Consider the following 12,661-nt stretch of genomic DNA (forward strand, 5'->3'; position numbering starts at 1 on the left):
ATGGCGTTTTCCCTGGTGGGTTCCACCCCTCGAGGAAAAAACACAAACAGCAAACACCTCAGCCGGGTCTGGGGGGGGGAGGGGGGGTTGAGTTTCTGCCCCGGGCCTCGGCGTGACCCGGTGCTCGACCCTGCCTCGGCTCGGCCTCGGGCCTCGGCTGATTTAGAAAAAACGCGTGTTGATCTGGTTGTTTGTCTGCGCCCCAGAGAGAAGACCCGCGGGCCCCGGAGCGCTGGGACCCGGAGTCCCCGGCCCTGTCCACCTGCAGCAACGCGGACATCTTCCGCAGGATGAACACCATGCTGGGCAACGCGCTGGACTTCAACGGGGTCTGCACCACACCCAACAATAAGGGCAAGCGGGACCTGCTGTGCGGTAATTGGGTTTTTATGAACGGGAGCCCGGGCAGTAGGAGGCGGCGAGGCCGGAGCGGTGGAGTTTAAAGTGGCGTTTCTCGACCCCGGGCCTAAAAAGGCTGTTTCCCGTCGTTTCCCAACCGCACTGGACGCTTCGTTATTGGGGAAACTGACCGCTCTGCTGCAGCTTTTCGCCGTGTCGAAAGGCCGCAACTAGCCGGGGAAAATAAACCGTGTTAAATATTGTGTTTCGGGGAAAAACTGGAAGCTCGGTGTAGTCGGGCGGCCTTTATATTATAGGGGTGGGAAATGGTCGCGAAACTGCGTTTTGAGGTGGTTTAATGACTCTAGCCCCTGCAAGAAGTAACTTTAAAATATGATATTCATGTTATTCTAAAAACAAACTCAAGACTCCTGTCGTTCTCAGTTGGAGAATGAGGGTTAAATGTTGGCCCGGTCGCATTTAAACCACAGTGAGAAGGCAGCGGCGGAGAGGTACGATTCTAGTTACTAAAGCCAATGGTGGGAGCCAATGTTTTGGGTGGTTCTTGTTTAAAATGTGGTTCTGTCCTTTAAACAGTGAGCATTGGGTTTACGCTGTGCAGACGGGATGGCCATCAGGTGCCAGCAGCTGATTCATACTGCACTGTTTGGGCTGCAGCACTGCAGCACTCCTGAGCTTCTTATTTTTAGAGTCAGACCTGTGCCAAGATTTGAGCAAAAGTCCTGTGTCCTTTGCTTAAAGTCAATTGTGATTTTGGAACTGTAAGCCAGTTGGGGGGGGCAGCTGGAGTCTTTTTTTAAACCACTCCAGTGTTTGTATTTCAAGGATGTTGAGCAGGATATTTATACAATACTAATGTAGTGGTGCGCATCATTTTGGTTGCCTTTTCAAATGCGCTACCCCAGAGACCGTGAACTGTGTTTTACGCCTCTACAATTAATCGACTGGCGCAGAAGTCATCCTGTCCATGAAATCCCAGCTATAACTTTTATTATGGGCTGGCCCACCACCACCCTCTGGCCTTGCTGGGACTTGCTGAATCAGGGCTGTAGCTGGACGCAGTCCAGGCCTGGAGAGGGATGGGAGGAGCCGTGGCGCAAATCGCTCCGAGCATCTGATCCGTCAGCTGCTGTGACTGTTTGCCGGTTCTGTACTTTTTGTTTCTGCTCCGTAGCATGTCTAGAGCCTTGTATAGGTCACATGTGAAGTGTGGCGTCCCTCAGAGTAAACACATTTTCCTTTGCTGCCAGTATTAACTCCTATCTGAATCCTGCTGACTCACTTGCTGCTGTCTGGATGCAGCTCCGCCACTGAGCGCTGCCTCGCTGCTGAACTCCGCCCCCTCCCCCCTCCGTCCTTTCTGCCAGCTCACTCAGGAAACCAGACTAGACGACGGAACGCGGCAGCCGCGACTGCAGCAGCTGACTCCGAGATGCGCTGTGCTCAATCAGAGGGAGTACTTCTATCAGGCAGCCAAAATTGCCGAAAGGAATTTTTCATTACGGTTGTTGGAGGGAGGGAGGTGGAGTTGGGGAGGAGTGTGAGGGAGCTGATGTCATTAGCAGGGGTGTGCGAGTGCATCAGCAGCCATGTCACATGCTGCTAGGTGGGTCACTGATGCAGACGGAGATGCATGGCAGTCGCAGCGGGCACAGTGGCAGCAGGTTAGCTTTCTCCTCAGCCGGGGAAGAGCCATCGCAGCCGGACGCGGTTTAACAGGATTTACTGTTCTTTTAACACAGGACACCACTTGCAGCGCTTTCAATAACATGCATGTCAATATATCTGCACTCTGCTGTCTTAACGCTTCTCTCTCTCGTTATGCCTCATCTTGGAACTGAACCCCTTCAGACCGGAAAGACTCAGACCTGGCTGCGGTGGGCAGCAGGATGCTCTTCCCTGGCTGCGGTGGGGGTGGCGGGGGCAGCGGCGTGCCCCTCCATGCCTCCCAGGATGCGGCGTCGTCCGCCAGGGGCCTGCCAGACGTCACCGACCTACGCCTGGGTCTCCAGTCCCTCAGCCTGTCGGGCTGGGATCGACCCTGGAGCAGCCAGGAGACCGATGCCCAGATGAGCACCTCCCAGGCCCAGACCAGCTCCTCCTCTGGCAAGTACCAGAACTTTTAGTCACAGTAACCGGAACTGTTGTGAATATGGACGGACCAACAATACGTTCGCTGAGTTCTAAAGCTGTAACCTGACTATGACGTGTAGTTTCTGTGCAGTGGACTATTAGAATATCATTAACATCCATTCCTCATTTGAAACTAAATGCTCGTCAAAAGCAGGAAGACTCTGTATGACATGTTTGATATTGCGGTACCCTATTTTAGACGAAGGCATAAAAGTAAACGTCGCATTGGTCTGTTATCGGATGCTGCCGTGTAGTTATTTAAACTATGTGGCTGTTGTTCTCCTGTGTGAGGACTGGCTCCAGCGTCGCTGGGGAGGATGATGTGGCATTTTTGCTCTGCTGCATCTTTGGCAATATGGCACATTTGGAAGAACAGTCCTGTGAGGTAGTATTTTGTCTTCAACAGGCTAATCTTGCCGTTGTCTCCTACTCTAAAGCCTCCTACAGAGCTGTAAAATGAAACGCCTGCTGATCAGCATATCTTTGACATTATGTCCTCACTTGGATGGTCTGTTTCCCAGTTGACAATGCCCCTCCCAATCGGCATCGTGACAGCACTGATAACCCAACCGTCATTGTGACATTTTAGCGCTGTGACATCCCAAATCAGCCAGCCAGACTAACGCTGCATCTGGGGAAGGCCACATCCCCTATCATTATGGCCGTTGAGGAAGCAGAATGAAGTTTATTTTGCCATTGTACAAGTTAAGATAACATAAACAAGTGATTTGCATAGTGATCGTTAATCTGCATACTTTTGTGCTGTTTCACACTGCTACCGTTGTGTTTAAGTGGCTGCATACTGTAGCCTAGTGTACATAGTGAGGGCAGGAGACTGAATGTGTCAGTTTAGTGCAGCGTGTAGAATAACCTTTCTGTTTAGAGCATCAATCAGTGAAGCAAAAAGTGGTTTAGTTCTCCTGAATCTGGGCCCTTGTCTTGAGGGCGGTGTGCCAGTAAACCTTACTCTACTCTGCACCAGCTTTGCCCTGACCCAGTTTGTGTGGGAGGGTTGTATCACTAAGTCCACACAGCTAGAGGTTTTTATATTGGGCGCACTTCAAAGTGGGCCTGTCAAGTGGGCCACAGCACTGAATCCCCCGCTGCTGCGTGTTCAGTGCCTTGCAGGTTTCAAGGACCTACTTGCGGTTGCTGCCATGACACACAGGCGTTGCCAGTGTGCAAGGTATTTGTCGCGAAGGCATTTTTTGAATCACAGTTGGGTTGTTAGCAAGTCCACTGCTTTTACAAATTTTTGTTTTTATTCAAATCAATTAGTAGGTAACTTTGAATTATTTATAATTTGTTTGCATTTTCATTTCAAAGTTCCCTGTTTTGAATATGCAGTCTGAAACGTGCCTCGGCTGTCATTCTCACTGGTTCGTCAGTCTCATTTATTACGGTGGCAAAAAGGAAAGTGTGTTCTGTGTCAAGTGGCCGAAGCGTTTCCCCTCTGAAGTTGCTGTTCTGCAATACAAAGGGGTTATGACTGCTACACTAAGTGCTGTCTCATTGTTCTCTCCAGTGCTCGGCATGCTGAACAGCCCCCTGGGTAACCTCCTTAGTCGGCCCCCGGGTTACATGCCCAGCGAGCCCATGGGCACACAGGCAGACTTCCTGGACAAGTTCCCCGGCATGGCCCGCCTTGCGGGCCGGCTGGACTCCCGCTCCTACCTGGACTCCCGCTCCAGCAGCCCTGCCGACTCGGAGACCAGTGGCTTCAGCTCCGGCTCGGACCACTTCTGTGACCTGCTGGTATGGAATGGACATCCAGCACCTGACTGGGACTCATGTCGTCAAGTTAAACATTGCCTCGAGTTACTCGGCATTTGATTACAATTTATGGTGTAGCTAATGATGCATATTCTCAGAGGGATCGTGACGTGATTTTTGAAAAGGCTTTATGGTGCGCGGTGCTGTTTACGTACAGTGGTTTGACTCTTGAGTGAGTTGGTTTTCCAGCTAGTCTGCCTTGAGGAATAACTTGACAAATGGTGCGGTTTCTTGTATCGTGAGTGTAACATTGGGTGATTCAGTATTAATTTGAATGGCATGAGGACTTGGTTAGATTGAGGCCTGTTGCAGTCGTTAATGTTTTGGTGCAGCAATTGTGCTGTAGTATCTAAAGTTAAAAATAATCTCTACCTTACCTTGACGCCATAACTGACTGAACAAATGAAAGATGTTTCGCGATACATTTTACAATATTACAGTGCAAGTGCTTAAAAATCTGACAGGTAAGCAGAAAATACAAATTGTAGCATTTATGATTCATTTAGTTATAAAATATCCAGAATTAACAGCCTCTTTGATTATTTGACCACATGTACAAATATAATTGGATTCTTTGCAACTTTCTACACATAATAATATACTATTCACCTGCTACTAATTCTTGTCACCCATCTCAGTCCACCCTGAGGATTTCGCCCCCGCTGCCGTACCTCATGTCCAACATGCAGAAGGACCCCCTGCGTCTGGGCTCCCGTCTGGACAACCAGGACAGCGGCTCCCCGCTGACCCCGCCCCCCAGCGCCAGCCCCGCTTCCTCGGCTCTGTCCCGCCGCTGGCCCACGGGTTCCCTGTGGCCCGGCCTGGACCTGCTGGACCAGCCGGACGACACCTTCAGCATCGAGAGGGAGGCGCGGCTGCACAGACAGGCTGCCGGTACGGAACACACACAGCTCCAGTCTCTGCACCCAATGCTCCCATTCTAGGTTTCGCTCTGCATGTAAACGGAGGTTAACGTTGTACCTTCTGGTCACGTCAGCTGTGAACGAGGCCACGTTCACCTGGAGCGGCCAGCTGCCGCCCCGAAACAACAAGAACCCGCTGTACTCTTGCAAGGTGTTCCTGGGAGGAGTGCCCTGGGACATCACCGAAGGTAATGAGTGTTTCCTTGCTCCCTTAAACACTGGTCTGGCCTTTCAGAGATCCTAGCAGACTGATTACCTCCAAAGATGTAATCTGCAGTTGGAGGAATTATATTATACAAATTATAATAATGAATTATATCATTTATTATCAAACAAATTATATTATACAAATTATATTCTGCTAGCAGTGTTTGGTTTTTTTGGGGGTGGGGGTAGCAAAATGGTTGGACCTTCCTTGACCCTCTGAATTAAATTGCTGTAATGCTGAATGTAATCATGACTGGATGCCGGTTCAATCTAGAGCTAGGAATATTGACGGGTCACCATTGATCCCAGAAAACCTTTATCATTAATGTAGAAATGTACCTGTTGGTTCTTTGATACAGTAGTTTGTCTGAACTCAGGGTGGTTTAAGAGGCTCAATTATTAACTAAAATCTCAATGGAATTTCTGAGCTCAAAGTTGACCTTTTTATGCACTTTATATGGTCTCAGCTCCGTAGTTTTTCAAAATGCTTGTATTTTGAAAACTAAGTACTAATTGCACTATGATTGCTAAGCATTAGAGTTCTGTGAATTTGGTCTCCTTTAAAGGCTTTATCTTTGACTAGTCGAGACAATTGTCCACTAGTTTGTCACCCTTTTTGAAAACTTGGGAAGAATTTACCAGAAAACTGACGAGATTGATTGGGTTGTCAGTGAACAAATCCATTTTCTCGTCACGCATGTACAGACATCAGAAGCTAAGTGACTGTTTTGAGCTCATCCCTGACTAAAATATTGTTACAGTCTGAGAATTTGAGCGCAAACGTCTTTACCTTAATAGCGTCACAAGCTCCGACTCTGCAAAGGTACTTTTGGAACACCTGGGCTTAACGTTGCCTTCCGCCGCTTCCTCCTCAGCTGGTCTGATCGGCACGTTCAGCGGCTACGGCCCTCTGAGCGTGGAGTGGCCTGGTAAGGATGGCAAGCACCCGCGCTGCCCTCCTAAAGGTAATATGCCGAAAGGTAACGACAGGCTGGTAGGCTATCTGCTTTTTTACTTCCTGGTTGAGAGGTGGCACCCTGGTGAGCATGCTGGGACTCTAGTCACTGGGCAGCAAGAAGCCTCCTTTCCTACAGATGAACACTGCTGGTTATACATATGTTATCAGTGGAGGTGTGAACCTGATGCATGGCTCTAGTGCATGCAGACATATCACTGTTTCTCCTGACATTCAGACTAAAATGTGCTCCATTTACTCCACATTGTACTTAATATTTTTTGAAGCAGTTTTTCATGGTACTGTTCATCTTCTGATGGGTTCAGATTGTTTTGCGCTCACATCCGACGTGAGGGAGTGTCACTGTTCTGCTTCCCAGGCTATGTCTACCTGGTGTTTGAGAATGAGAAGTCTGTGAGGGGGCTTCTCCACGCCTGCACCCAGGACCTGCTCCACCCTGAGGAAAATGGGGAGTACTACTTCAAGATGTCCAGCCGCAGAATGAGATGCAAGGATGTGAGTACAAGCTAGTAACTCCACTGCTTTCATAAGGGGGGCATGTGAAGTTCCAGACTCCAGTTTTGTTTTCCTTGCTCCTTCCCACTCACATGGTGAGTTGGTAGAACTTTTCCGGGGGGAACTGAGGAGGTACAGTTCAGCAACCTCCGTCTCTTCCCGTGGTCCAGGTGCAGGTGATCCCCTGGGTGATCTCTGACAGCAACTACGTGCGCTGCTCATCCCAGCGCCTGGACCCCAGCAAGACGGTGTTTGTGGGCGCGCTGCATGGCATGCTTAACGCAGAGGCCCTGGCCAGCATCATGAACGACCTGTTTGGAGGAGTCATGTACGCTGGCATCGACACAGACAAGCACAAGTACCCCATAGGTGAAGCACTGAGCTGGAGTCAAATGACACCACCATGCTGCTGGTGTTTGGGCTGAAATGTCTCCATCTTGATGGGATTGAGGTGGTGCACGTATTGAAGTATCTGTTAACAAAGTGATTTGCCGACAGGCTCTGGACGCGTCACCTTCAACAACCAACGCAGTTACCTGAAGGCTGTATGTGCTGCATTTGTAGAGATCAAAACCCCAAAGTTTACCAAGAAGGTAGAGCTACTTTTAGGCGCAACCGTTTCTCCAATTTTTATTTGTGGAGCGACTCTAGATGAACGCTTTGTTGAACTGCGTGGCGTCTGCTGCTCGGCTACAGGTCCAGATTGACCCCTATCTGGAAGACTCGATGTGCCAAGTGTGTAGTCGACAGGCCGGGCCGTTCTTCTGCAGAGACCAGGTGACTCGTCTATCAGGAAGTCAAACCACACTTCAAGGTTTTTGTTTCCCAGAGTAGACTTTGCAGTTCATTAGGATGTGTTGGTGCAAACGTTATGAAATACATTTCATCAAATCCCTGGAAGGCCAACTGCAGTGGGGCTACTGCGACCACTTTATTTTATCAGATGGCTCTGTTGCATGGCTGAAGTGATTCTTTAAACAGTGACTCATTTAAAATGTTCTTATGCCACACTCTGTCCCAGTGACTGAAAAGTAATGCAAGTTTATAAACAAGTATTTTCTAACCTTGTGTCCAGGCCTGCTTCAAGTACTACTGCCGCTCCTGCTGGCACTGGCAGCACTCCATGGACATCCTGAGCAACCACCGGCCCCTGATGCGTAACCAGAAGAGCAGGGACTCCAGCTAGAGCCTCCTCAGGCTCTGTTCCTTAGGGAAGGGCCGCAGTGAGGGGCCCACGCTGGGGGGGCGAGGCTGCCTGCCTCGCAGAGCACGAGCGCCGCCACCTTCACGCTGTGAGGGCGGCGCGGCGCTCCACCAGGCACCGGGGAAACACTACATTCACTTTTGCACTCGCTACGTTTTTGCTGTTTACTTGTTCACAGCTCGTTGAGCAGACGCCCTTCTTCACTTATGCAGTTTCCAAGACTTGTGGCCAAATAGAAAGGAGCAGCCCAGGGTTCAGAAGATGCCTTTCCCCCCTTTTTTTTTTTTTTATTATAATTTTCATTTACATGTGTTGCATATTGTAGAGCAATCGTGCAAGTCTCATTGCCACTCACTGGCAAATGCCATACAGTGCCTTTATCTAGTTTTTTTTTTTCTTCCCCCTGTACCTCCCCACCCCAGTTGGAAACTGTTTTTCCTGTGCAAGCCAACTGGTGTTTTTTACTTTGGGAGATAAAGAGTTGGGCTTCATTTAACCAGTCGCATTTCAGACATTTTTACGCAGTTTTTTACTAATTTGTACACAAACGGTTTTAAGTCATGACATGGAAATTTTGAACAGAATTCTACCAGGCGGCTTTTTAATTTATTTTTGTTCCCCCATCTGTTTTTGTTTTTCCTCTCCAACCCCATGCATTTCTCTGTGGCTGTTGGTGGTTTTCTTTGCCCTTCCCAACATTCTGAATGGGCACAAACTGTTGAAGTACTTCTCTCCTTGTTAAGGTTAATTTCTGCCTGCTGGACGTTACTTCAACTTGGTTTCCATCATTTTTAACAAACAAATCAAGTTTGATGGATCTTACTACACTAGGATAAACCTTGACGTTTTGATTGTACATAGTTTGACTGTTGCACTTTTTTAATTTGCACTTTAGGAGGGTAGCAGTGGTTTTTAATCACTTTTTGTACATTGGCAGAGAGACGATCATCTAGGGTACACGCCTTGATTCTAACAGCTGCTTCGTTTCCTGTTGACTGTAAGAACCTCCACTTGGCTTTGAAAAGTACCTGGAGCTTGAGTAGACCTTACAAACCGTAATTCACCCCTTCCCCACGCTTTTACTTTGTTTGTTTTTTTACTTTCTTGTTCCACTAGGACAGAAATGCGGAAGCTGTGTGCCAAAGACAGTGCTTTGTTTTTCTTCATTCAGTTTGCCACGCTGAGCTTGTCTGTTGCCCAGTTGCTTTTTAGCATTTTGAAAGTCTACCTCATTGTGGTCTGCCAAGTTTGTTGCTACTTAAAGATGTGGAGTATGTTCAGAATGGGCACAATAAAGGTGTTTAAGCATTACTCACTGCCTCTGTCTTTCATCATTGTGATTAAACTGCTGAATTTACAATGGTTGAAGGATAAACTATCACCAGTTTTCTAGCGCTAAGGACTCACAAGCTGCCATAACGTGTCTTCCCAAATTGGGTTTTATGAAATTATAAGGATTAAGCAGTCAACTAAGAAGCTGCAAAAGGAGATGGAATGTAAATGACAAGTTCAAATAATAGGCTTATCTAGCTCTACAGGTGGCTTCATGTTTGGGAACTGCTAGTCAGTTGTCATAGCAACCATGTAAGGTAGAATTGTGCCTCCTTGTGGTTATTCCTTAATACCAAACTTCATATTCAGTCTACCAAGTTTAATCTCTAAATGTAATGCAATGGGTTGTCAGGAATGAAGCCACAGGTTTTGGGGACTGCACCCACTTAATCAGCTTTGTTTTGGTATAAAATACTTAATGGAACAGCACTGCAAGCTTTTGAACCACCAGGGTTCTAGAATTTGCAAAGTGAAACATCGTTAAAATACAAGGTTCAAAGCAAATTTCAGTTCATTTATTGCAGTGGAAACACAGAACTTTGGAAATGAGTTTCCAGTCTAATGAGCTAATGTAAGCTGTGATTGAGAATAGATCTGGGATGTTTCTGGATGCTTTACAGTAATGCAGACTTCTGATCAGTATTGGCTTGGTTAAAATATTCAGTGTAAATATCTTAATATGAAGCTTGTACACTAACTTTTTGGGCAGTTTATTGTAGACAAAGTTGGGGGCCACAAATTACAGCATGCATCCAATAATTTGAACCCAAAAATAGTTTGCATTTGGCTGAGTCACCATATTTCAAGTTGTGATCAAAATTTAACTCATGTTGCCACAAGTAAAACCAATATTTACAGTGCTGTACTATAGAATTGCAAAGAGTAACAAGACATCCATTAGATTTTTCCTTTTCTTTATTGAGAATTATGATACATGTTTCTAGACTCCACGTGGGGTTTTGAAGTTCATTCCAACGGTCGGCTGGGTGACCTGGAGGTTGGAAAGGCCACCAAAGTCCTAGAAGAAGAGCAAAGAGTTTAACAGCAGGGTCTTACATTTAAACATTCAGAGCATTTCAGATGAAGCACAAAGCTCGACTGCACTAGATTCTCTCAAAAGGCTGAATCTGGCCCTGGTGGTGTCCGCCACTCACCAGCATCTTGAGCATCTCCTTGGTGTCGGGATCCACCTCGATGAGCTCCTGGTCCAGAGCAGAAACCTGCAAACGGGACAGAAGCGACACAATGAGCTTTGAACAATCAAGTCGGGCGCCACGGAGCAGTTTTCCAAAACGCAGGATGTACGTGGAAAGATTTGACAGCCAAAGGATCCTTTTAAAATGACACTGGTAGACCCGTCTAGCCTGGATTCTGTCAGCAAAACAAACAAAATGGTCAACAGGAGAGGGGGGTGGACAGACCTCGGGGACGTAGTTGTCTCTCCGCTCCCTCTCCTCCTCCTGCAGCTTGATGGAGATTCCTCGCACGGGGCCTCTCTGGATGCGCTTCATTAAATGGGTCACAAACCTGAAGGAGTTGGCGCGACAAACACATGAAATTACTAAAACGAACAACGTCCGAGGCTCAATCAGCAAGCGGGTGGGGAAAGACTGCGCACGCAGGAACATCTCACAACACACGATCTGCAGCGCAAACAGGTTTCCCGCATCGGTCAGCGTTTGAAATGCAACGATCACGTGAACATTCTTGGATGGAAAACGGATTTAAAGAGTTCAGGGATCAAATTGTTCAAAAGCAGATGCGAGGCAGCGAGCAAGTCAAGCCTTCGCGGTTTAGTGATGGCGCACTGCAAAGTTAAATATCAAAGCGCACTGGGGTCATTTAAAAAATAAATAACACGCGTCGTGTCGTTCGGATTAACAGGCCAACATCCCATCTTTAAGAGGTGACTTGAGCGTCAAGGCCGACTGAATTTTCAATTCCAGAACCAACCGCGGGTGTGATCACTACGTTGATTCGTGGACGAGGAGGCGACGGCGCCTCGTGGGGGGGGGGGAGGGAGGGGAGAACCGCACCCGACTCACCCAGCGATCTTGTTGCGCAGCGGTTTGCTGGGGATGATGGCGATCTCCTCGCACACCCTCTTGTTGGTGTGGAAGTCATTCCCCAGGCGGGTGTAGTACTTCTCAATGATGACCCTGGCGGCCTTCTTGACTGTCTTGGTCCGGACTCGCCCCTGAGGGAAACACACAAGAGCACAATCAAATGAGTTGGATTGATGATGATGATGATCCAGACACATTTACGAGAATCCTTGTGGATCCTCTTGTTTTCGGGGTTTAGAGCGATCATTTGATTTGAGATGGGACCGACAACGTGCCCGGACACTCTCCCAAACCCCGGGGCCTACGACGTGTTCCCCCGGATCCCGCTAAACCCTGCAGTGTGTGCACTACATGGGTGGAATTAAATACGCTTTTTTTTGGTTTTTTTGGGATGTGCGATGGGGTTCGACAAGACGTCTGGGGGCGCCGGTGGAGAAGGGGCCGTGACGGCTCGGTACAGCGGTTTGAACGGTTGGGACTAAAGCGGCTGAAACGTCATTCCATCAGCGCCAAACGTTGTCTCGGCAAACATGGTTCCGTCACGCGGCCACCAAATCACTTAGACGCCCCTTTATAAGCAGCGAGGGACATTTGACAGCGTGGGTTGACATTCAACAAGCGCACGACGACAACACGGAAATCTACAACTGCTCCATTAGACGCGGGATGCTAGCGACGTAGCGCATTGGTAGCGGATCCACCGCCGCTGCGGGGCAGCGGCGAGAATAAGAGTGTTTTGCGTCAGAAGCGCGACCAAAACCACTGTTTCACAAAACATAAACCATCTGCGCTCAGACTACGGCTCGGATACGTTTGTCGGCTGGCCCTGAAGTGAGGATTGATAAGGATGATATGTCGGAGCGATTGAGAGGGTACCCACCATGTTGGATCGGACTGGTAGAAGAGAACACCGGAAGTTGTGAGCGGAAGTTTATAGCGGACATTCGGCCCCGTCGGGCCGGGGAAACAGCGCCATCGAGCGGCGGAAGCGGGTGACGGCACCGGTGGCGCCCCAGCGTCACAACAGGATTACAGGTTTAATCACGGCCCGTTTCTTCCGATATTGTTTCGCTGAACGAGCGCATTCAACACAGTCATTGTTTTTGAAGAATCAAATGTGTGGGAAATCCATGTCCTTTCTACTATGACGTCGTTTAAACCGCCGATCGCGCACATTACCATTAGTCTGTAA

At 48.3% G+C, this 12,661-nt stretch overlaps 2 protein-coding genes across 2 annotated transcripts; one reads left to right on the forward strand and one right to left on the reverse strand.

The window, feature by feature from the left end:
- On the forward strand, positions 1-8,053 carry cpeb1b (cytoplasmic polyadenylation element binding protein 1b; the record flags this gene model as incomplete). Its single annotated transcript, XM_079997305.1, has 12 exons — positions 1-15; positions 207-375; positions 2,212-2,466; positions 4,019-4,248; positions 4,905-5,160; positions 5,264-5,377; positions 6,272-6,376; positions 6,731-6,867; positions 7,038-7,236; positions 7,366-7,460; positions 7,564-7,644; positions 7,943-8,053. The coding sequence occupies 12 exons, from the start codon at positions 1-3 to the stop codon at positions 8,051-8,053; spliced, it is 1,767 nt and encodes a 588-aa protein (XP_079853431.1).
- A 2,247-nt stretch (positions 8,054-10,300) lies between these two features.
- Positions 10,301-12,379, reverse strand: LOC307227659 (small ribosomal subunit protein eS17). The gene is made up of 5 exons (XM_079997048.1): positions 12,350-12,379; positions 11,449-11,600; positions 10,825-10,930; positions 10,558-10,623; positions 10,301-10,421 (listed from the first exon to the last, which is right to left on the reverse strand). Exons 1-5 carry the CDS (start codon positions 12,350-12,352, stop codon positions 10,344-10,346), a joined length of 405 nt encoding a protein of 134 aa, XP_079853174.1. The 5' UTR covers positions 12,353-12,379; the 3' UTR covers positions 10,301-10,343.
- Between the last annotated feature and the right edge of the window lie 282 nt (positions 12,380-12,661).

This window comes from Zeus faber, assembly GCF_960531495.2.
Source record: "Zeus faber genome assembly, chromosome: 3".
NCBI lineage: Eukaryota > Metazoa > Chordata > Actinopteri > Zeiformes > Zeidae > Zeus > Zeus faber.

Coding starts and splice junctions, on each gene's coding strand:
- LOC307227659 (XM_079997048.1), bottom strand. Junction 10,931..11,448: donor CTGCGCAACAAGATCGCTGG/GTGAGTCGGGTG, acceptor CAACTCCTTCAG/GTTTGTGACCCATTTAATGA. Junction 10,422..10,557: donor AGGAGATGCTCAAGATGCTG/GTGAGTGGCGGA, acceptor CTCTTCTTCTAG/GACTTTGGTGGCCTTTCCAA.